Source organism: Phocoena sinus, chromosome 1 (genome assembly GCF_008692025.1).
Source record: "Phocoena sinus isolate mPhoSin1 chromosome 1, mPhoSin1.pri, whole genome shotgun sequence".
Classification (NCBI taxonomy): domain Eukaryota; kingdom Metazoa; phylum Chordata; class Mammalia; order Artiodactyla; family Phocoenidae; genus Phocoena; species Phocoena sinus.
The window spans coordinates 90,435,760-90,461,563 of record NC_045763.1 but is presented as its reverse complement, the minus strand read 5'-3'; the positions used below and the strand labels follow the sequence as shown (position 1 = coordinate 90,461,563).

Genomic DNA, 25,804 nt, shown 5'->3' with positions numbered 1-25,804 from the left:
CTCCTTCTAAGTACCTAGAATTGTGCTACACACAAAACAGTATGAAAAAACAGCCATGCCCTCTGTTCTAAAAGAACATATAGTCTGCCTGGGGCCGACTGAGGCAGAAATTGTTAGTTTCCTAAACAATTTCCATTCTCTCTTCTTCTCTAAAAGAAACCTGATTCTTGTACGGGGAGCAATATGTCCAGCCCCACAAAATGGATCATGATTAGTTTAAACCCATGATTCCCAAACTGTGTGCCCAGTCTCCAAGGGTGCCAGAGTAAATTCACTGGGTGCAGGGGAATAGCATATTTTAATTTTCAAGGGAAACGCAGTGGGACTCAACATCTGTTGGACAGCACGTACTACTAGCTTAGGGTACAGTTTTCATATGTGATCACTACATACCTTTAGACTATGCCATATCATTGCAAAGCTGGATTTTCAGTGGTTGCTGTGACTAAAAAACAAAGAAAGTACGGCACGAAAAGCATGTAGAATGAGAAATGACACTATCCAATCTGATGCCAATGTTTGAGAAGCTATGGAATACCCCACAGGTAATACCCATTAACAACACATGGTTATTTAAGAATGAAAAAGGTATTACTTTTCTTTCAATTTATGTGCATAATTTATTCAAACAGCTACTAAGTTGTAAATAGAACTTTTACGTATTTCTTTTGGCACCATGAAAATATTTACTGAGATCCCAAGGGAGCTGTGAACCATGAAAGTTTGGAAACCTTTGGTGAAAGCTAATCATGTAAATCCTGTTTCCTGTTTCCTCAGCTTCCTTGCATCTAGAGGTGACCATATGAGCCAATTCCAGCCTAAGCAGAAATCTGCTGGGGGTGAAGGAGGAAGGAAGGTGCTGAGAGAGCATTTACTTTCCTGATAAAAGGGGAAAATGACTAAGACTGTTAGTTGTCCTTCAAAAGTCCAATTCCTTTAGTCATAAAATCCTACAAGTTTTAGCTACAGACTACATGCTCCAGTCTCCTTTCCAGCTACATGTGACCAACTGACTAAGCTCTGGCCAAAGGTACAGGAGCAGAATTGATACATGCAAATTCTGGAGCATACTCTAAAAAGGAATGGGTGTACCTTCTAGTTCTTTTCCCTTTCTTGTCAAGGCCCGGAGAATTTAAATAATTAGCCTCAAATACACATAGATAATATCAGCAGAACTCAGATAAGAATGTTAGGCCTCCTTATTTCTAATCCACTGTACTTTCTATATACTACACTCATTGGGGTCTTAGAAATCTCTGCTATAACTCTGTGCACTATATTTGGTATGTTAGTATAACAAAGTCTCTTTGATATGATGCTATACTATTGATTCAAAATAATAACAGGATAAATTCACATTATTATAATGCATAAACCATAGCACCTCAGTTAATAAGCAAGATTTAGCTAGTGAGTCAACTGAGTTTCTTAACCTGAACAACTTAGGACTGGACTCCAGCTCATGGTAGGTTATTTCTCCAAGGTGCAGATTGCATGATACTTGGACAGTTCTATGACTAGAAGTAGCAAAGAGGTGGAGATTTAGCCATTGCTGCTCGAATGAGAGTTTCTCTTAATTGAGGTAGGAATATGAAAAAGCGACACAAAGACAAATGGACATAAAGACAAAAGGATGGGGTGCAGGGACCCGGCTGGGCTACAGCGGGATGGCAGGCAGGGAGGCCATGGGCCCTGGGGCTGCCACCAAGGTTGTGACAAAGGATGCAGATGAGTGGAAAGAATCTGAGCAAAAAGAGGTTGATTACAGCAGCCTAAGAGTTCAAACAATGCAAATAAGTGAAAAGGAAGAAGATGAAAATGAAAAAAGAGGAGGACTTCCGGGAAGATGGCGGAAGAGTAAGACGCAGAGATTACCTTCCTCCCCACAGATACACCAGAAATACATCTACACATGGAACAACTCCTACAGAACACCTACTGAATGCTGGCAGAAGACCTCAGACCTCCCAAAAGGCAAGAAACCCCCCACATACCTGGGTAGGGCAAAAGAAAAAAATAAACAGAGACAAAAATATAGGGATGGGTCCTGCACCAGCGGGAGGGAGCTGTGAAGGAGGAAAAGTGTCCACACACTAAGAAGCCCCTTCGCGCGCGGAGACTGCGGGTGGCGGAGGGGGGGAGCTTCGGAGCCGCGGAGGACAGCACAGCAACAGGGGTGCGGAGGGCAAAGCGGAGAGATTCCAGCACAGAGGATCAGGGCCGACCGCCACTCACCAGCCGAGAGGCTTGTCTGCTCACCCGCCGGGGCGGGCGGGGCTGGGAGCTGAGGCTCGGGCTTCGGTCGGAGCGCCGGGAGAGGACTGGGGTTGGTGGCGTGAACACAGCCTGCAGGGCGTTAGTGCACCGCGGCTAGCCGGGAGGGAGTCCGGGGAAAAGTCTGGACCTGCCAAAGAGGCAAGAGACATTTTCTTCCCTCTTTGTTTCCTGGTGCGCGAGGACAGGGGATTAGGAACGCTGCTTAAGGGAGCTCCAGAGACAGGCGCGAGCCGCAGCTGAAAGTGCAGACCCCAGAGACAGATATGAGACGCTAGGGCCGCTGCTGCTGCCACCAAGAAGCCTGTATGAGAACACAGGTCACTGTCCACGCCCCCCTTCCGGGGAGCCTGTGCAGCCCGCCACTGCCAGGGTCCCGGGATCCAGGGACAACTCCCCCAGAAGAACGCACGGCGTGCCTCAGGCTGGCACAACGTCACTCCGGCCTCTGCCGCCGCAGGCGCACCCTGCACTCCGTGACCCTCACTACCCCCAGCCTGAGTGAGTCAGAGCCTCCGAATCAGCGGCTCCTTTAACCCCGTCCTGTCTGAGCAAAGAACAGATGCCCTCCAGTGACCCACACGCAAAGGCGGGGCCAAATCCAAAGCTGAGCCCCTGGGAGCTGTGAGAACAAAGAAGAGAAAGGGAAATCTCTCCCAGCAGCATCAGAAGCAGCGGATTAAAGCTCCACAATCAACTTGATGTACCCTGCATCTGTGAAATACATGAATGGACAATGAATCATCACAAATTAAGGAGCCGTGTGAATGAAAGGCTCTTGGTGCGGCAGCCAGGAGTTAGTGCTGTGCCTCTGAGGTGGGAGCGCCAACTTCAGGACACTGGTCCACAAGAGGCCTCCCAGCTGCACATAATAGCAAACGGCGAAATCTCCCAGAGATCTCCATCTCAACGCCAGCACCCAGCTTCACTCAACGACCAGCAAGCTACAGTGCTGGACATCCTATGCCAAACAACTAGCAAGACAGAAACACAACCCCACCCATTAGCAGAGAGGCTGCCCAAAATCATAATAAGTCTACAGACACCCCAAAACACACCACCAGACATGGACCTGCCCACCAGAAAGACAAGATCCAGCCTCATCCACCAGAACACAGGCACTAGTACCCTCCACCAGGAAGCCTACACAACCCACTGAAACAACCTTAGCCACTGGGGATAGACACTAAAAACAACAGGAACTATGAACCTTCAGCCTGCAAAAAGGAGACCCCAAACACAGTAAGGTAAGCAAAATGAAAAGACAGAAAAACACACAGCAGATGAAGGAGCAAGATAAAAACCCACCAGACCTAATAAATGAAGAGGAAATAGGCAGTCTACCTGAAAAAGAATTCAGAATAATGATAGTAAAGATGATCTAAAATCTTGGAAATAGAATAGACAAAATGCAAGAAACATTTAACAAGGACCTAGAAGAACTAAAGATGAAACAAACAATGATGAAAAACACAATAAATGAAATGAAAAATACTCTAGATGGAATCAATAGCAGAATAACTGAGGCAGAAGAATGGATAAGTGACCTGGAAGACAAAATAGTGGAAATAACTACTGCAGAGCAGAATAAAGAAAAAAGAATGAAAAGAACTGAGGACAGTCTCAGAGACCTCTGGGACAACATTAAACACACCAACATTCGAATTATAGGGGTTCCAGAAGAAGAAGAGAAAAAGAAAGGGACCGAGAAAATATTTGAAGAGATTATAGTTGAAAACTTCCCTAATATGGGAAAGGAAATAGTTAATCAAGTCCAGGAAGCACAAAGAATCCCGTACAGGATAAATCCAAGGAGAAATACGCCAAGATACATATTAATCAAACTGTCAAAAATTAAATACAAAGAAAGCATATTAAAAGCAGCAAGGGAAAAACAACAAATAACACACAAGGGAATCCCCATAAGGTTAACAGCTGATCTTTCATCAGAAACTCTGCAAGGCAGAAGGGAGTGGCAGGACATATTTAAAGTGATGAAGGAGAAAAACCTTCAACCAAGATTACTCTACCCAGCAAGGATCTCATTCAGATTTGATGGAGAAATTAAAACCTTTACAGACAAGCAAAAGCTGAGAGAGTTCAGCATCACCAAACCAGCTCTACAACAACTGCTAAAGGAACTTCTCTAGGAAAGAAACACAAGAGAAGGAAAAGACCTACAATAACGAACCCAAAACAATTAAGAAAATGGGAATGGGAACATACATATCGATAATTACCTTAAATGTAAATGGACTAAATGCTCCCACCAAAAGACACAGATTGGCTGAATGGATACAAAAACAAGATGCATATATTTGCTGTCTACAAGAGACCCACTTCAGATCTAGAGACACATACAGACTGAAAGTAAGGGGATGGAAAAAGGTATTTCATGCAAATGGAAACCAAAAGAAAGCTGGAGTAACAATTCTCATCTCTGACAAAATAGACTTTAAAATAAAGACTATTAGAAGAGACAAAGAAGGACACTACATAATGATCAAGGGATCGATCCAAGAAGAAGGTATAACAATTGTAAATATTTATGCACCCAACATAGGAACACCTCAATACATAAGGCAAATACTAACAGCCACAAAAGGGGAAATCGACAGTAACACGTTCATAGTATGGGACTTTAACACCCCACTTTCACCAATGGACAGATCATCCAAAATGAAAATAAATAAGGAAACACAAGATTTAAATGATACATTAAACAAGATGGACTTAATTGATATTTATAGGACATTCCATCCAAAAACAACAGAATACACATTTTTCTCAAGTGCTCATGGAACATTCTCCAGGATAGATTATATCTTGGGTCACAAATCAAGCCTTGGTAAATTTAAGAAAATTGAAATTGTATCAAGTATCTTTTCTGACCACAACGTTACGAGACTAGATATCAATTACAGGAAAAGATCTGTAAAAAATACAAACACATGGAGGCTAAACAATACACTACTTAATAATGAAGTGATCACTGAAGAAATCAAAGAGGAAATCAAAAAATACCTAGAAACAAATGACAATGGAGACATGACGACTCAAAATCTATGGGATGCAGCAAAAGCAGTTCTAAGAGGGAAGTTTATAGCAATACAATCCTACCTTAAGAAACAGGAAACATCTAGAATGAACAACCTAACCTTGCACCTAAAGCAATTAGAGAAAGAAGAACAAAAAACCCCAAAGTTAGCAGAAGGAAAGAAATCATAAAGATCAGATCAGAACTAAATGAAAAAGAAATGAAGGACACAATAGCAAAGATCACTAAAACTAAAAGCTGGTTCTTTGAAAGGATAAACAAAATTGATAAACCATTAGCCAGACTCATCAAGAAAAAAAGGGAGAAGACTGAAATCAATAGAATTAGAAATGAAAAAGGAGAAGTAACAACTGACACTGCAGAAATACAAAAGATCATGAGAGATTACTACAAGCAACTCTATGCCAGTAAAATGGACAACCTGGAAGAAATGGACAAATTCTGAGAAATCCACAACCTGCTAAGACTGAATCAGGAAGAAATAGAAAATAGGAACAGACCAATCACAAGCACTGAAATTGAAACTGTGATTAAAAATCTTCCAACAAGCAAAAGCCCAGGACCAGATGGCTTCACAGGCGAATTCTATCAAACATTTAGAGAAGAGCTATCACCTATCCTTCTCAAACTCTTCCAAAATATAGCAGAGGGAGGAACAGTCCCCAACGCATTCTACGAGGCCAACATCACCCTGATACCAAAACCAGACAAGGATGTCACAAAGAAAGAAAACTACAGGCCAATATCACTGATGAACATAGATGCAAAAATCCTCAACAAAATAATAGCAAATAGAATCCAACAGCACATTAAACGGATCATACACCATGATCAAGTGGGGTTTATTCCAGGAATGCAAGGATTCTTCAATATATGCAAATCAATCAACGTGATACACCATATTAACAAATTGAAGGAGAAAAACCATATGATCATCTCAATAGATGCAGAGAAAGCTTTCGACAAAATTCAACACCCATTTATGATAAAAACCCTGCAGAAAGTAGGCATAGAGGGAACTTTCCTCAACATAATAAAGGCCATATATGACAAACCCACAGCCAACATCATCCTCAATGGTGAAAAACTGAAAGCATTTCCACTAAGGTCAGGAACAAGACAAGGTTGCCCACGCTCACCACTCTTATTCAACATAGTTTTGGAAGTTTTAGCCACAGCAATCAGAGAAGAAAAGGAAATAAAAGGAAACCAAATCGGAAAAGAAGAAGTAAAGCTGTCACTATTTGCAGATGACATGATACTATACATAGAGAATCCTAAAGATGCTACCAGAAAACTACTAGAGCTAATCAATGAATTTGGTAAAGTAGCAGGATACAAAATTAATGCACAGAAATCTCTGGCAATCCTATACACTAATGATGAAAAATCTGAAAATGAAATCAAGAAAACACTCCAATTTACCATTGCAATAAAATGAATAAAATATCTAGGAATAAACCTACCTAAGCAGACAAAAGACCTGTATGCAGAAAATTATAAGACACTGATGAAAGAAATTAAAGATGATACAAGTAGATGGAGAGATATACCATGTTCTTGGATTGGGAGAATCAACATTGTGAAAATGACTCTACTACCCAAAGCAATCTACAGATTCAATGCAATCCCTATCAAACTACCACTGGCATTTTTCACAGAACTAGAACAAAAAATTTCACAATTTGTATGGAAACACAAAAGACCCCGAATAGCCAATGCAGTCTTGAGAACGAAAAACGGAGCTGGAGGAATCAGGCTTCCTGACCTCAGACTATACTACAAAGCTACAGTTATCAAGACAGCATGGTACTGGCACAAAAACAGAAATATAGGTCAATGGAACAGGATAGAAAGCCCAGAGATAAACCCACGCACATATGGTCACCTTATCTTTGATAAAGGAGGCAGGAATGTACAGTGGAGAAAGGACAGCCTCTTCAATAAGTGGTGCTGGGAAAACTGGACAGCTACATGTAAAAGTTTGAGATTAGATCACTCCCTAACACCATACACAAAAATAAGCTCAAAATAGATTAAAGACCTAAATGTAAGGCCAGAAACTATCAAACTCTTAGAGGACAACATAGGCAGGACACTCTATGACATAAATCACAGCAAGATCCTTTTTGACCCACCTCCTAGAGAAAAGGAAATAAAAACAAAAATAAACAAATGGGATCTAATGAAACTTCAAAGCTTTTGCACAGCAAAGGAAACCATAAACAAGACCAAAAGACAACCCTCAGAATGGGAGAAAATATTTGCAAATGAAGCAACTGACAAAGGATTAATCTCCAAAATTTATAAGCAGCTCATGCAGCTTAATAACAAAAAAACAAACAACCCAATCCAAAAATGGGCAGAAGACCTAAATAGACATTTCTCCAAAGAAGATATACAGACTGCCAACAAACACATGAAAGATTGCTCAACATCACTAATCATTAGAGAAATGCAAATCAAAACTACAATGAGATATCATCTCACACCAGTCAGAATGGCCATCATCAAAAAATCTAGAAACAATAAATGCTGGAGAGGTTGTGGAGAAAAGGGAACCCTCTTACACTGTTGGTGGGAATGTAAATTGATACAGCCACTGTGGAGAACAGTATGGAGGTGCCTTAAAAACTACAAATAGAACTACCATATGACCCAGCAATCCCACTATTTGGCATATACCCTGAGAAAACCATAATTCAAAAAGAGTCATGTACCAAAATGTTCATTCCAGCTCTATTTACAATAGCCCGGAGATGGAAACAACCTAAGTGTCCATCATTGGATGAATGGATAAAGAAGATGTGGCACATATATACAATGGAATATTACTCAGCCATAAAAAGAAACGAAATTGAGCTATTTGTAATGAGGTGGATAGACCTAGAGTCTGTCATACAGCATGAAGTAAGTCAGAAAGAGAAAGACAAATACTGTATGCTAACACATATATATGGAATTTAAGGGGAAAAAATGTCATGAAAAGCCTAGGGGTTAAACAGGAATAAAGACACAGACTTACTAGAGAATGGACTTGAGGATATGGGGAGGGGGAAGGGTAAACTGTGACAAAGCGAGAGAGAGGATGGACATATATACACTACCAAACGTAAGGTAGATAGCTAGTGGGAAGCAGCCACATAGCACAGGGAGATCAGGTCGGTGCTTTGTGACCGCCTGGAGGGGTGGGATAGGGAGGGTGGGAGGGAGGGAGACGCAAGCGGGAAGAGATATGGGAACATATGTATATATATAACTGATTCATTTTGTTGTGAAGCTGAAACTAACATTCCGTTGTAAAGCAATTATACTCCAATAAAGATGTTAAAATGAAAAGAAAAAAAAAAAAGAAAGAAAATGAAAAAAGAGAAAATCCAGGTGATAATCGGGAAGAAGGTAGAGGTGGTGGTGGTGATGTAGAATATTCTTCAGGTACCTGGAATAAAACAGCTCCTGTACAAACATCTCCTGCTCCAGTAGTTGTTACAGAAACCCCAGAACTGACAATGACTAGAGGCATGTATAGACCTCTTGGGGTCAGGTTGACCACAGCAAGGAAAGCACCACAAGGACTACTAGAAATCTATAGTGATACACAGTTCCCATCCCCGCAGTCCACTGCCAAGCATGTAGAAAGCCAGAATAGGTATTTAAAATGAATGCTACCTGGAGTTAAATGACCACGTATGGCACATCCACATCTTATTTAGGGACATGAATTTTTTACAAAGTAAATAAAATGGGAAGAAATGTAAATGACATCAAATGGAAAATTTTCGGGGTGGCTTTTAAATTAAGTCCCAGACTTTTTGCCTCTTTGAGAGCACAGCTGGCTTGAATTTAAACCTCCACTTTGACCTGTTCCTCAGCTCTGTCCTACAATGATTCACCACACTCATCTTTATCTGATCCACTCCCATAAAGTAGAAGTGTGGAGAGCTCTTTGAATAATGAGTAGAACTTTACTTGAATGAGGAAATTGTTGTCCTTACTTTATGCATAAAGAAAGAGATATGTATTGTCTATTATTTGCTAAGAGTAAAAGTGAGTCTTAGAAAGAATCACCATGTCATTATACAGCTTTTTAACTTTCCAGTTGCCTTGAAGTCGGTCCCAAAATAGGTTTTCAGTTAATAGTATTCAGCAGATTTGCTACCACAGAAAATAGGACTGTAGCGCTTCAGTACAGTATTCTATATTTTCTGTTCAACTGAAGCCTTAAAAAATGGTTTTGATAAGGATTTATAAACCAGTTTCCCCCTCCTGTCCCTTCCTCAAGATTTTTCTAAGGGGTGGCTTTTTTTTTTTATTCAAGGAAGTATATTTTCAAAACAACCTAGCGAAGAAGAAATATTTACTGATCACATTTCTTTTCCCTTAGGGATAAAGAAATGGAGAAGAGCTTTGAAGTAGTAAGACACAAAACTAGAGGTAGGGATGAGGTTTCAGAAAACCAGGCCCTTAAACTTCAGCTAGACAACCAGCATGCTGTGCTTGAGAATCAGAAGAGCAGCCACACAGTACAATTAAGGAATGGTGTTTGCTAACCCTTCTAAGGTAACTAGACCACAGCTAACCACCACGGACAGCCATCCATCATCTCTCTGATCTCTGCTGGATCTACAACGGATGCAGACCGCTCGGTATATGGGATCAGCCCTATTGCACTATGGAAGTTTAAAGTGTCACCACTGCTCTTTATGTGTATTGGATTTAGGGGGATTTTCATTGTTATATAAATGTGTGAACTAGATTCAACAATGTTCTTTCATAATTACTCTGCAAATACAAAAAAAACAAAAACTGCAGCCAGTGGTCATTTCAAAATCTTTTTATGTTCAGATACTGAGCCTTCATAAGGGTTGACTACCTCAGATTTGCTGCACTCATTGTGAACTTCATGTGGATCACAATGTCTGGATAAGAAGGTTACAGCTTTTAAGTGCTGATGAGAAACTTGAAACCAGCTCTACTGGATTCCTATCAGAAATCCTGCAGAAAGTCAGCCATCTGGGTTCTGATCTGCTGTAAAAGATGAAGATTTAAGTGACCTTAATTAACCTGTCCTGTGCCCCATCCATAAGGAATACTCTGTAGTACACCATGGCTGTATTAGACTTCCTGGAACATGCTGCTCTCAAAAGAACTAATGTGTTCAGATAATCTGTGTAGGGCTGTGATTTATAATTTAAACTTTGGGTTGTATTCTGAGGTAAACACAAATTAAATTCAACCAAACTCGGGTCACCAAGTGAGAAAGTGGGGGGGCATTATCTTATTTCTTTTAGTAATTTTTTTATTCAGGTAGTGCTCTTTCTGTGTTCCATATTAAGGATATTTTTGGGTTTTGGGGTTTTTTTTTTTTGCTTTGACTTGGAATAGTTCTTTGACAGAGCATATTGCTTGGCTAAGTAACCTGAAACATGCATTAGAATTGTGAAATGTCTCATGAATATGTCAATCCCTAGAGTAGAAACAAATGGCCTTTGATGTAAAGGGCAGTAGATGCAGGGGGCTCTACTTCAGGTGATGCGAAAGCCTCCACTAATCAGGTCTAAGTTGTATAGTAAACTGTGATGGAAAGAGTATGGTTTCTGCTCAGGCCAAGGGAGTCACAGATGTGTCCTTATAAATTCAAGGCAATGAGAGCAGAGCCTCAACCTAAAACCCACTGAAGTTTCATGGATCTTGCATGATCTCTGACAAGAATTCCAGATGCACTTGTGCCCAAATGTTTAAGGTATTAGACATTCTGTAGATGCAGTGATTGTCCCAGCCTAGCTCTGTCATCAACCTTCTGGTGTGTCTTTTTACATTGTTCATTTGGAGAGTTGGGGCAAAAGACAGGTGATGTAGCCCTTCTGTTTTTAATAATTACAGCTTAAACTATACAGTAATTTTTAGTCCTGAAATAGGACATCAGGACGCTACCCAGGATTACTGAAAAGTCTTTCCATCTAATGAGATAGTCTGGTAATTTCCTAGTTTTGTATCTTCGGTTTAATAGAAATATTTCAAAGTGGCATGTGAACACTTGATGCAGAGTCTGGGTTTCTCTATAATAAGATCCCTTTGCCAAGTGTAGGAGTTGCAGACTTGCTACTGGCAAGAGTGAAGCAAATGGGTGAGTAAAACTATCCTGATGCAGGAGCATTTTCCTCTAGGAGTTCAGAGTTGATAAAAGTGTCGATGCAGGAATCACACTCCTAGGAGGGTTACAGAGTCATCTGACAGGACCTGCAAACCATATCTGGGCAATAACGTTGGCATTATTTGAAGGCAGGCAGGATGTCTATGTTCTGATGTATTTGGGTACTTGCTGAGCCAGCCAAGGAGAGGTTGGATGATTGAGAAACAAAGGATTCTTGGTTAATCTGAAGAGTTCATTTGGGAGCCAGAAATCTTTTAACAAATAATCTCTTCGACCTTGAGCCACATATTTCCCCTGAAAAGTATGCATTTTTTCCGGCAAAATTTTGTTGGGGGTTACGTTATTAAGGAATGAACTGAGATGAATATATGGAAATGTTACTTAATGGAACAGAAATCTGAAGACCTGCAGGAGATTTAAAAATTCCAACCCTTGATATAACTTTTTAAAAGATTGTGAAATTATCAAAATGCACATGAATCAAGTTTTAATATGCTGTATGATGGGTGGATGAGGCTGTCCATTGTAGCATTTCTTTCTTTGAATTCTCAGGCATGGTTTGGCAGTGCAAAAACTCTGTAACATTAACAAAGTCAATAAAAAGTAAATACATGGAAAAAAAAGACAAAAGATTACTTAAGGACGGACATGAATCAAAAGATTATAAAATAGCAAAAGAATTCATAAAAAGCTGAGCAAGGGCTAAGACATCACATCTGAGACAGTTGACTTTGTAACTAAGTTACTGGGAGTTGTATAAGAAAACATCAAAAGGGATTTCAAAGCACAATAAAATTTATTTCTTTACAAACACGTAACAATATTTCTTCTGACATCTGCCATGCTCAGGGTCACACTACATCCAAAATTATTTAATCCTCCAAAAATACATAAAAGAATGGTTGAATCTCTAATAAGATGATAATGACCAATGATGTCTACAGTGCACACCTATGTACTCCAAGCCACAGGATTTCAGACAGGACTGTACAGTGTTTTCAAAGCCATAGTTACTGAGCTAAAATTTTGTGATGATTCACAGATCCTCACATTTCATGGCACTGTCCTGGATGGCTTCTCCCAAGAGACCTTCATACCCATGTGTTTTGGCCATACCAGTATGATGAGCATCACATTCTTTCAGTGCGTATATCACAGCTTCATCGCAATAACCACCCTTAGGGTGTACCTAGGAAAACAAAAAAAGGAAGATGATGATCACTAATATTTTAGGAGGGTTACATTTTTACTATTGTTTCCCATTAACTTTGGGTCCCTAATGTCATGTGGATGACTTCTTTGTGTAATTAAAATCTTTTTAAAACATGAAGTTGAAAATGAACATATGGTAAGTTTATTTAACATGTAACTGAAAAAAAAGGACATCTGGGGACTTCCCTGGTGGTGCAGTGGTTAAGAATCTACCTGCCAATGCACGGGACACGAGTTCGATCCCCAATGCGTGGGACACAGGTTCAATCCCTGGTCCGGGAAGATCCCACATGCCATGGAACAACTAAGCCCATGTGCCACAATTACTGAACTTGCACTCTAGAGCCCATGAGCCAACATTACTGAGCCCATGTGCTGCAACTACTGAAGCCTGTGTGCCTAGAGCCCGTGCTGCACAAGAGAAGCCCTGCAATGAGAAACCCGCACCCTGCAACAAAAATTAGCCCCTGCTTGCCGCTAGTAGAGAAAGCCTGCACATAGCAATGAAGACCCAGTGCAGCCAAAAATAATTTTTTTAACTAAATAAATAAAGGGGAACATCCTGCCTGTATCCAAGTAAGGTAAATATACAAAGAAAATAGACATCAGACTCAATGGAAATGTAGGAGAAATACAAAGGTGTAGTTAAAAGAGACACTTTACCATACTACCCAAGGCAATTTACAGATTCAATGCAATCCCTATCAAATTACCAATGGCATTTTTCACAAAACTGGAACAAAAAAATTTTTAATTTGTACAAAACCACAAGAGAACCCCAAATAGTCAAAACAATCTTGAGAAAGAAGAATGGAGCTGGATGAATCACACGCCCTGACTTCAAACTATACTACAAAGCTACAGTAATCAAAACAGTATGGTACTGGTACAAAAACAGAAATATAGATCAGTGGAACAGGGTAGAAAGCTCAGAAATAAACTCACACACCTATGGTCAATTAATCTATAACAAAGAAGGAAAGAATATAAAATGGATAAAAAACAGTCTCTTCAATAAGCGGTGCTGGGAAAATTGGACAACTACGTGTAAAAGAATGAAATTAGAACATTTTCTAACACCATATACAAAAATAAACTCAAGTTAGATTAAAGACCTAAATGTAAGACTACTATAAACCTCTTAGAGGAAAATATAGGCAGAACACTCTTTGACATAAATCGCAGCAATTTTTTTTGGATCCATCTTCTAGAGTAATGGAAATAAAAACAAACAAACTAAGTAACTAACAAAAATAAATGGGACCTAATTAAACTTGAAAGCTTTTTCTCAGCAAAGGAAACCATAAACAAAGTGAAAAGGCAACTATGGACTGGGAGAAAATATTTGCAAGCTATGCTACTGACAAGGGATTAATTTCCAAAATATATAAAGAGCTCATAAGCTTAATTAAAAAAAAAAAAAGACAACCCAATCAAAAAATAGGCAGAAGACCTGAATAGACATTTCTCCAAAGAGGACATACAGGTGGCCAACAGGCACATGAAAAGATGCTCAATATCATGAATTATTAGAGAAATGCAAATCAAAACTGCAATGAGGTATCAGCTCATACTAGTCAGAATGCCCAACATTAAAAAGTCTACACATAATGATGCTGGAGAGGGTATGGAGAAAAAGAAACCCTCCTACATTGTTGGTGGGACTGTAAATTGGTACAGCCACTATGGAGAACAGTATGGAAGTTGCTTAAAAAACTAATAGAGGTATTATATGATCCTGCAATCCTACTCCTGGTTATATATCTGGAGAAAACTCTAATTCAAAAAGATACACACACCTCAATGTTCATAGCAGCACTATTTACAATAGCCAAGACATGGAAGCAACGTAAGTGTCCATCAACAGATGAATGGATAAAGAGGATATGTTATATATGCACAGTGGAATATTACTCAGCCATAAAAAAGAATCAAATAATGCCATTTGCAGCAACATGGAGGGACCTAGAGATTATCGTATTAAGTAAAGTCAGACAGAGAAAGACAAATATCATATGATATCACTTATATGTGGAATCTTAAAAAAATTATATAAATGAACTTATTTATGAAATAGAAATAGACTTACCAAAATAAAACACAAATTTTGGTTACCAGAGTGGATAGTGGCAGGGGGAATAAATTAGAAGTTTGGGATTAACATATACACATTACTATGTGTAACATAGATAAACAACAAAGACCTACTGTATAACACCTGGAACTATATTCAGTGTCTTGTAATAACCTATAATGGCAAAGAATATGAAGAATATATATATATATACATATATTATTATTATGTACATATATATATATACATATATGTATATATATATATATATATATATATATAACTGAATCACTTTACTGTACACCTGAAGCTAACTTAACATTATAAATTAACTATCCTTCAATTTCTAAAAATGGTTTAAAAAAAGACACTTTAAGTGAAAAGTACTTTATTTCATTTGTTCAGGTTATAATAGTCTTAATGACTCATTTCTGAAAATGGCATAGTATATACACACTCATTTTCATAAACTGAAGCAATCCTACTAGAACAAAAGGAATTCTTAGTGAAGAAATGAAGAAAAGTTTGATAACTAGGCTAAACATCAAGGGTGCTAAGAAGCTGGAAATCTGATCTACTGAATCCTACCACTAATTTTCTGTCCCCTTTGAGTTCCCATTTTCTTTCCAATTCTGTGAATGGACCTAGACATACTAACACTTCCTACATTTTGAAAGATTAAGGGGATTCAAGAAAATACCTTCATTTATTCACTCAAAAATTGTTTTGTAGTAGTTTGTTTTTTGGTTTTGATGCCTTTCTTTAGGCCTGCTAAAATGTCATGCACCAAGTGGCATTCAGTATTTGCCAAATGACATAAAAGATGAGTTTGAACATAAAATGGAGGGGAAGAAACCTCTATTTAATGATCAAAGAAAGAAATGAGTACAGCAGCAAAAACATCTTTACTTGTAAATACTGACCCATATTATTAATAATTACTATTAACCTATAATAAGAACCCAGGTAATATAATTTAGTATCAAGAATAAGACAATTATATAAATAATTATAAAATATGACAGAATACAGGAAGTGAGCATGTATTACAAGGTTTAATGAGAAATGAGATATGGGACTCACTGACCAAAATGTTCCATCCTTTAACTTTTATCACTATCTTTTTTCTTCAGTCTCATCTGAGTCTCCAAGCATTGTTTCTTCCACTCCCTACCTGTTTTTCTCTACCTTCTCTCCTTTCTTCAGTTCCAATCCATTTTAGAGCCCCTGTGTTATCAATCCCTTTTTTGCTAATATCTCAATTTCTCCTATTCAATTATTCATGTTACATCCATTTGGCTATCCATACTGGCCTTCCCTCAGTTCTTCAAAAGTGCCATGCTCATTCCCACTTCATGGCCTTTGCATATGTTGTTTGCTCTGCCTAGAACACTCTTTCATGTCCCCAAATTCCTTTAATCCCCTCCCACTTTGCTTAGCTAGTTCTTCATTCTCCAGATACCTTTCTGCACCTCATCCCAGAGAAAACATACTTGACTCTCAGTTTAAGTTACACCCTTTTAAACATGCTGTACAGACCCTTGTAAAACCCTTGACACCTGAAATTAGTTATCAAGTCTTCTTTTATGTTAGATTATAACCTCCACTAGGGAGGGTTCCAATTCTGTCCCAGTCATTGCTAAATCCCCAGTGCTGTTTTCTCATTTGATACACCTAAGACATTTGATAAATATTTGTTCCATAAATGAATAAACAAAAGGAGAAAGAAACCGTATACATTCAGTTGGAATGATCACTCAGGGATTTATGGTGGAGGAAGCCTTGTGAGATAGACTTTGAAAATGGACACAATAGTGAGAGGCTGTGGAAATAGTTGGTGCTGAGGTTTGGAGACAAGAGAGCTGGAGGGTGCTTGGGGAAGAGTAGACAGTTCAGTTTGGCTGTAGAGTATGGACCATATAGGAGAGTAGGAAAAGATTACCTTGGAAAGGAAGGTCAACATAATATGGTGGAGGAAGGCCTGTCTTGAAAATAAATACTTAATTTTGTATTTGCTGATGAGACAATGAAGGAATTGGCTACATAGGCTAAATGAAAAGGGAAAAAGAATGAATGGAGGAAACTTGTTCTGAACTAAGTGACAGTCCAGCAAAAAGTAATAAAAAACTGGACAGCTGACTGCAGAACATAAAAGAAAAACCAGTAATCAAAAGAATTACACGCGGCTTCCCTTGTGGCACAGTGGTTAAGAATCCGCCTGCCAATGCACGGGACATGGGTTCGAGCCCTGGTCTGGGAAGATCGCACGTGCTGCGGAGCAACTAAGCCCGTGCACCACAACTACTAAGCCTGCGCTCTAGAGCCCACGGGCCACAACTACTGAAGCCCGTGCACCTAGAGCCTGTGCTCTGCAACAAGAGAAGCCACCGCAATGAGAAGCCCATGCATCACAAAGAAGAATGGCCCCCGCTCACCGCAGCTAGAGAAAGCCTGCGCGCAGCAACAAAAACGCAACGCAGCCAAAAATAAATAAACAAAATAAAAAAAAGAATTGCATGTATAAGGTGTATTCTGTGGAGAAAGACTAAAATGTTTAACTAAAGTATTTGGGAGGAGATAAGAAAAAGAGATAAGCCAATGTGCTTCCTGATGTTTCTCTAAGAGTAACTGGAAAAATGGTGAAGTCAGGAAAGTTAGGATAATCTGGCTTTAGGGATGGTGAGGGAGGGAAATGCTGAGTTTATTTTGTAACATTATTGAGCTGGATTTTTTAAAAACTTGCCTAGAATACTGTAGTCTTAGAGTGAACACTGTAGCTCAGTGGCTGAAGATTAATGCAGAACTTCTGCGCTAATGAGATTTTACAATTACATTTCTGGTAATTCCTTTAGTCTGTTTTTCACATGCTTCAAGCCATAGGATAAGCATAGTGTGTTGTTTTGGAGAAATAACTGCAGAAAATTTGAGGCAACAACCACCAACCAACTTAATCCCTTTCCCCAACTTAAAAATATTTTTATGTTAAAATAAACAGAAATGTGTTAGAAGAGAAAGCAAGATTCACTTGGATTTTTAAAAGACACTCTCAAATTCAAAGAAATGTCATGCTTGGCAAACTGCTTTAGGGTTTATCTTCCTTGCCCCATCTCTCCACCCCTCATTTGGAGTTTCTTTTGCTAAATAAGTTGTATAAATAGCTTGTCCACATCCATTATTGCTGGTAAGTGGTATAGCAAGAATTTTAAACCAGATCTCTCTAGAGCGTGCACTCTTAAAACTACTTCACTATATATTATTAAATATTCAATGGTATTAGAGTTTTCGTTAACATTGTATTTAGCATCACTCACCAAGTAAGTGACAACATAATGCCAAATACTGGCAACTGGTATTTTTCAATAATGAATTAGCAGGGTCTCCAAGAATGCAATCAGAGCAAGTGAGTTTTCACAGTGCTTGGGAGAAACCGAAGACGGGATCATCAAAAGGATTAGTGTGCTATTTCCTAGTTCAGTGACCATTAATTACATGGGCATGTTAAACCATCCTTCAAACTTTTAAAACATAAAGCTGACATCATTTTCCTGTTCAAAATCTTGAAAGCACAGTTTAGAAAGTCCTTCACAATCTGGTTCCAAACTATCATTCAACAATGAATCCCCCCACGATCAGCCTCAAATACACTGTACTTTCAATTAATTAGTTATTTAAGACAACTAAAAATCTTCCAGAAAAAGTAACCTAAAGTAAAGACTTCAAGAGTTAGTAAGTGTTGGTCAGATTAAAATGGGGAAACAGGGTCGGGAAGGAGAGAGCTCCAGGCAAGAACAGGCAGAAACAACGTTATGTGGAAGAAAGAGCCAAGTCCACTGAATAGAGTTCACTGAGGGAAGGATGGTAGGAGATGAGGCTGAAAAGGCAGGTAGGTAAAAGCCAGAAGCCTGAAAGAGGACTTTGTAAGTCATGTGGGATGTGGGCTTTCCCTTCAAGGGCAATGGGAAGTCCACAAATGGTACCGAGCAAGGGATGACATGCTCAGATCAGACATGCACTTAAGAAAGTTCACTTGGAAATGGTATTAACAGGCACTGTACCACGACTGCTACTTCCAGATGTACACCCTCCACTGACTTCTACAGGTAAATGTGGAAACTGATTAGTGGATTTACTTAACAAAATTGTGGTTTGAATTCTAATCAGATTTTAAAATACGGTAATTGAAAACACAAAGTCTTTTCCCTTAAAGACTTGGGGTGCATGTTAGTGTGTTTTTTATAAACTTTAGTAACTGTAATAAGCAAATTACTTTGAAGCATTCCATTTCTTAAATGTCACTCAGTGCATGAAATGTGATATTACAGCATTGCCAAACTACTTTATAATCTTTTTAAAAGGTGTTTATTTGAATACACAAATATGATCAATGAATACAGAAGTATATAATCACCAAGAGAAGTTACTAGAGTTTTCATAATGATCTTTTGGCTTTTCCTCTGCTGATATTGGTGCCAAAGAAATTAGGTTATAACTATTGTTTCTCTTTGTGCCTGAAGAAACATTTCCAAGTACAGAATGAATGGAGTTCATTCAGAGGCCTTGCAAATGGGCTGTGGTCCCTTATTATGCATAATGGGCCCCAGCAAGGATATTTAGAACAAAACCAACTTTTACTTTTTAACCCATTGACAAGGTCCTACATTTTAAAGGAGCTCTACACACTGGATTTACTTAGGTTTATCTGTTCCTTTATCACAATTTCTATAGAAGAATATTAAGGATACTAGACAGTCTTCCACTCAGAGAAGGCAGCTGAATTTTTTTTTAATAACAGCGTAAATCACATGTTGTTTAAAACTTAAATTACAGAGAACATAGGATTTTCCAATAGACTAAGCCAGACACAATGACATGAAATAATATTTGAGAAAAAAATAAAGAGAAAGAGATCTTGGTGGAGAGGGCAAGTCCCTATGAAAGAACAAAGCTGAAAAAGTCACGCATTTTCAATAAACCTAAGTTTTTGGTTGTTGCTGCTGTCCCTGAATATATCAGGGCTTCGTGTACTTTAACTGATATTTTAAAAGGCAAGAGATGACACTACAACAGTTGGAAGAAGTAGCCCACTTCCTCCACACCCTCTTGATACTTACCATCAATCCTTTGTGTGGTCTTGGCTTATGCAGTATCCTGTCTCATTATGACTGGCCTATGAAGAGTCAAATAACTGTCATCAACAGTGTAGTATCAAACTGAGGGTCCCATATTTTTGTTAAACATACCCATTTTGTCAACTTAATCTTTTTTCTCCCCTGTTTAAACCACAAAACAACCTCCTAGAGGTGCCAAGTTCACAGCTGGCGAATTAGCAGAGAAGTAAACTGTAATCTAATGCAATGGCTTCAGAAAAAGTCAAGAGATTGGGCTTACCTGGTGGCGCAGTGGTTGAGAGTCCGATTGCCGCTGCAGGGGACACGGGTTCGTGCCCTGGTCCGGGAAGATCCCACATGCCGCGGAGCGGCTGGGCCCGTGAACCATGGCCGCTGAGGACGCACAGGCTGTGCTGCGCAACGGGAGAGGCCACAACAGTGAGAGGCCCGCGTACCGCAAAAAAAAAAAAAAAAAAACAGTCAAACGATTTTAATCTGAGAGGAAAGGAATTCCAAATTTTTGACCCACAAGTTCAATATTTAAAGGTTCCCAAGTATTTTTTTTAGCAAGGGAACTAATTTATTCCTAGATTGGCCCGGTGGTGGATTTCTCTTTGTCTCAAAGTAACTTGCTGGTTGGACTACAAAGGACACACAGAAACCCAATGAAAAGAGAGTAACGAGGTAGAAAGGAGATGGGTTCTTGGCATGTGCTTGCACATCAGCCTGCATTTCTGAGGGCACATCCAGGGACTGGCTGAGGAATCTACCTCCCCTGTTTCACTCACCAGCAGGGGATCAGCAATGCTCCCTCACATTGTATACTTTTGAAGTACTTGACAGAAACTCTTCTTAATGGAGATATTAAAGATTAAAGAACAATTCTGAGACTGAATCATTTTGGGAAGAAAGAAAACTGTCTAAGTCAAGTGAAACCACCTCTGACAGAGCTCAGCTCTTCTTTTCCCAGGAGCTCTTCAAGGGCTAAAGGCTGCAGAGAGAAAATTGCTAATTAACTCCTTCATGTTTTCATGTAAATATTTATGCAACTTGTCACATATCCAGAGTTGTATTTTTATTATATAAATATCGTATAATGACTGTACATATACTCTAAGCATTTTATTATATAACAATATTATATAATTACAGTAAAAATAATGGTAGTTTACCTCATTGGGTTGTGGAGAGGATAAAATGAGATAAGTATAAAGTGCTCATAGCCATATTCCTGGTGCACTGTAATTGCTCAGTATATGGTCACTACTATAATTATTGCTGTTATGGAAGCTGTTCATTTAAAGCTTTATTTCTTCATCCAGCTACAAATACCTTTTAATGGAGATACCAGAGGTCAAATAGTAACTGAGATTTAAGTGGAATCTGGAAAAAAAAAAAAGATAAACTTTTGATCCAGAGGTATTTATACAGTTTCAAACCACCCCAGGACTTAGATTTCTTGTAGGTGCCTTAATTCCTGAAGTTTGTGAAGAGATTTGCACTTTCAAGAATTTAGGCTTTGATAATGAATTAGGCAATTTGAATCCTGACTAATCCATGACTTAGTCTCTCTATTCCTTAGTTTTAGTCTCTCTATTCCTTAGTTTTCTTGTGTGCAAAATGGGACTAATAGCTCTACCTACACCTCAGGGTTGTTATGAAAAATTTGTAGACCCCTGCTCTTCGGCACAATTACCCATGCATTGAGAATTCCTCAATACCATGATCCATCTGTCTGAGAAATAACTCCCTCAATCTTTCCTAACTCCCCCTTTATTTGCAAAAGTCTAGGATGACTCACTCCACAGTTACAACATCCAAGATGCCCATGCACCTTACTTCAGTTCCTGGCATACTCCAGAGCCCACAATTAGCACCTATATGCACCCTGTCTTTCCCTCTAGAGTCAAAGTGAAAAAAGAGAAACCAGAAGTGGTGGTTTCTATACAGTCATTAGCAGTTAAACAACAACAACAACAACCAAAAATCACTTAGACCAAAAAAGTTAAAAAAAAAAAGTTACTAAAATAAAAAGTAACTGGTTCTGGCTTCTGGAACAGAGGAAGGAAGAAAAGTTATGAGATAATAATCTGTTATATTCTACAGGGAGTAGAGATACCTAGGTCAAAAGTAAAGAAAATTGGTTGATTTACTCCCTAGAAAATGACAAGAAAACTGAGGTTCAGAAAAGTTAAATGAAGAAGTAAATATTCAAAGCAAAAAACCAAAAACAAAACACAAACAAACACACAAAAAGTTAAATGAGAGTTCCACATAGGTATGTTATGAAATTCTTGCTCACTATGCCCACCTTGAAGCAAGAGAAGGGGATTATTGTAATATCCCAAGTTGGAAATATGAATATATTTTCTGGGTAAAGTTATTAAATAGAGTGATTATTTATATATTGGGTTTAATAGAATTTTGTAAGTGGCCTAAAAATGCCTACAATAATAATAACTGCCATTTAATTAAATGCCAATGTAGTAGATGTTTTTCTGATTTTTTTTTTTTTTTTTTTTGGCGGTACGTGGGCCTCTCACTGCTGTGGCCTCTCCCGTTGCGGAGCACAGGCTCCGGACACGCAGGCTCAGCGGCCATGGCTCACGGGCCCAGCAACTCCGCGGCATGTGGGATCTTCCCGGACCGGGGCACAAACCCATGTCGCCTGCATCGGCAGGCGGACTCTCAACAACTGCGCCACTAGGGAAGCCCTGTTTTTCTGATTTTGCCATCCAACATTCATTCTCCTTTCTTGTGATAACACTACCTACATCTCCTTTGGGGAACCATGTTCCCTGTGCCTTCTGTCCTTATGTTTTGGATGGAGATGAAATCATCCCTGATTCTGGAGTAGGTATGTGATCTAGGTCTGGACAATCAAAACATTGAAGTTCCCTGGACCTACAATTATTTCAGGGCTGGAAACATGCAAAAGTGGATTTAATCAAAGTGAGGCCAGGAGTTTTGCAGGTATTTCTGAGGAGAGTTGACCCTTTTTTCTGTTAGATTGGAAATCGGGAAGATGTTAATATAGAGTTGCTAGGAGTCAGCATTAAGAACTTCTTTCAAAATAAAGCAAATATCAAGAAAAGCAGGCTGAAGAAATGCATTGAGATCAAATCCTGAGAGTATTGTTTGAACCCTTAATATCTTGGTAAAGAAAGGTAATTAATTTTTTTTAATTTTAACTAATTTTTTTCCTTCCCTCCTTCCTTCCTTCTTTCCTTTTTCCTTCCTCTTTCCCTCCCTTCCTCTCTTCCTTCTTTCCTTCGTTTCTTTTATGCCTGCAACTGAGAGTGTTAATACAATCTATTTTATGTTAGCCAGTATATATACTTTTTCTTTAACCCACAAAACAATCCTATGGCTGGGCATAATTATTCTCATCTTCGGATCACGACTGAGGAATTCCATGGTCATGCACCTAATATGCCACAATGCTATGATGTCAATGTCAGTCCAAAGCAGGTGGTCTTCACTACACTCCCTGCTCTCAGAGAACAGGGCTCCTAAGGGACCAAGCCTTGAGGTTTCAACAACTCACATATCTAATAATTTAGGGGCCATATCTATATGAGAGACATGAAATGACAATAACACATTTGCTTTGGCCTGTGATTGAAAATAAATGATTTACTTTTGAAAATGTAGTGATTCCTTGACCAGGCCACATTTTTTAAAAATTTATTTTATTGGAGTATAGTTGATTTACTATGTTGTGTTAGTTTCTGGTGTGCATACAGGCACTTTTTAGAATATTACTGAAATAATTGTCATAGATAAGTCATTTATAAAATGTATTTCTTTAAAGCAAATTATATTTTCCACTTTTAGCCTAATGTCAGGTATATGTCCAAGAGAAAATTCTTATACTCATTCATCCTGTAACAGACATTTAGAGATGTTTAGACATTTAGAGCATATCAGGCACTAAGCAATGGAGTATCTGTACTGAGTTGCCTAGAACAAAAATTTGCCTGAAGTGGTTATATCCACTTCAGGATATATGTGTTATATCTTGTGTGGCAATGTAACACTTTCCTTTACATGTGAAACTTCATAGGGAATCACTTTTATTCAAAGGATAAGACCCTGAGAGGCAGTACTGAACAAACCTCTCTGTGTCTCAGTTTCCTCATCAGTAAAATGAGGATGATACTAATAGTACTATTATTAGTAGTACCCCATTCTCTGCTAAATTTCTCAGTTAAGTGAATTTCTGACTTATCTAGCTGTTAAGTTTGAATATTTATAGATTTGATTTTCATAGGATTCGATTCACTTTTATCTCTCTCATGCTCTTTCACACACATACAAATATGCTACATAAATTATCTCCCCAAATGAGCAAGTTATGATACATGCCCAGCATGGGAATATATGTTAAATTGTATTTTATCAAAGAACCAAAGATTGTTGCTATATAAAATGAATAAGGAAATATATCAACACAGTTTTCATTGTAAAAATACATTGTTTAAAATACCTCTCTTCTCAAATTTTCTGTTAAAGTTAATGTAGCCACGTGGCTTATATAAGTTTTAACAAAACCAAAGCCAAGTATCTTTAACCATTTAAAGTACGGTGACTTCAGAACAGTGACAGTATGGTTATTTAAATAATGTTATGTTGTGTGCACATATTCTGTCTTTCTATCTATTTAGACGAGAGAGGATAGGCTAAGGCAATAGGGAAATCTCTCAAATAAACTTGGAAATTAGAGAAATTTCCCTTTATTCTTCTCACCATAATAAGCTAGAATGGATCATTGGAATCTATTTCAAACAAATCAAAAGTCTCCTAGTATATTTGTATTGCAAAGACCAAAACGTCTAAGCTGTCATCTCAGAGCAGAATATAGCTTAGAAAACAAACATATTTATTTTCCAGATTTATTGAGTTATGAGCCACAGATAAAAATTCTGTATAGGTCTTCCCTGGTGGCGCAGTGGTTGAGAGTCCACCTGCTGATGCAGGGGACACGGGTTTGTGCCCCGGTCCGGGAAGATCCCACATGCCGCAGAGCGGCTGGGCCCGTGAGCCATGGCCGCTGAGCCCGCGCATCCGGAGCCTATGTTCCGCAATGGGAGAGGTATATTTAAATTATACAACATGATTTTTTAAAGGTGTACAATGTGATGATTTCAGATATTATACATTGTGGAATGATTACCACAACCAAGTTAACACATCCATCACCTCACATAGTTACCTGTTTTGTATGTGTGGTAAGAACACTTAAGATCTACTCTCTTAGCAAATTTCAAGTATACATTATGGTATCATTGACTATAATCACCCTGCTGTAAAATGGATCCTCAGCACTTGTTCATCTTATAAATGAAAATTTGTACCCTTTGACCAACATCTCCCTACTCTTCCCCAACCCCTGGCAACCACCAGTCTACTCTCTGATTCTATGAATTTGATTTTTTTATATTCCACATATATGTGAGATCATACACTATTTGTCTTTTTGTGTCTGTCTTATTTCACTTAGCATAATGCCTTCTAGTTTTAGCCGTGTTGTTACAAATGGCAGGGTTCCTTTTTTATGGCTGAATAATATTCATATATATATTAGTAATATATATATATACTATGTAATATATAGTGTCTATATATATATATATAATTTTCTTATTCATTCATTCATACACAGAAATTGTTTCCATATCTTGGCTACTGTGAATAATGCTGCAATGAACATGAGAGTGCAGATATCTCTTCAAGAGACTGATTTCATTTCCCACCCAGAAGTGGAATTGCTGGGTCATGCAATGGTTCTATTTTTAACTTTCTCAGGAACACCCATATTGTTTTCCATAATGGCTGTATCAATCTACATTTCCAATAACAGTGCACAAGGTTTCCCCTTCTCTACATTCTTGTCAATGCTTATCTCTAGTACTTTTGATAAT

At 38.5% G+C, this 25,804-nt stretch overlaps 1 protein-coding gene and 1 long non-coding RNA gene across 2 annotated transcripts in view; one reads left to right on the top strand and one right to left on the bottom strand.

Annotated features, from left to right (window-relative positions):
* Positions 1-1,665: 1,665 nt before the first annotated feature.
* On the top strand, positions 1,666-9,915 carry LOC116740067 (protein CDV3 homolog). The gene is made up of 3 exons (XM_032605225.1): positions 1,666-1,818; positions 8,693-8,981; positions 9,717-9,915. The coding sequence occupies exons 1-3, from the start codon at positions 1,668-1,670 to the stop codon at positions 9,880-9,882; spliced, it is 606 nt and encodes a 201-aa protein (XP_032461116.1). The 5' UTR covers positions 1,666-1,667; the 3' UTR covers positions 9,883-9,915.
* Positions 9,916-12,266: 2,351 nt separating this feature from the next.
* Positions 12,267-25,804, bottom strand: part of LOC116739763 — an 81,771-nt gene continuing 68,233 nt past the window's right edge. The window contains exons 3-5 of the long non-coding RNA XR_004345701.1: positions 20,161-21,263; positions 19,884-19,939; positions 12,267-12,675 (exon numbers count right to left, since the gene is read on the bottom strand). This is a non-coding gene — a long non-coding RNA (uncharacterized LOC116739763). The remainder of the gene's footprint in view (positions 12,676-19,883; positions 19,940-20,160; positions 21,264-25,804) is intronic.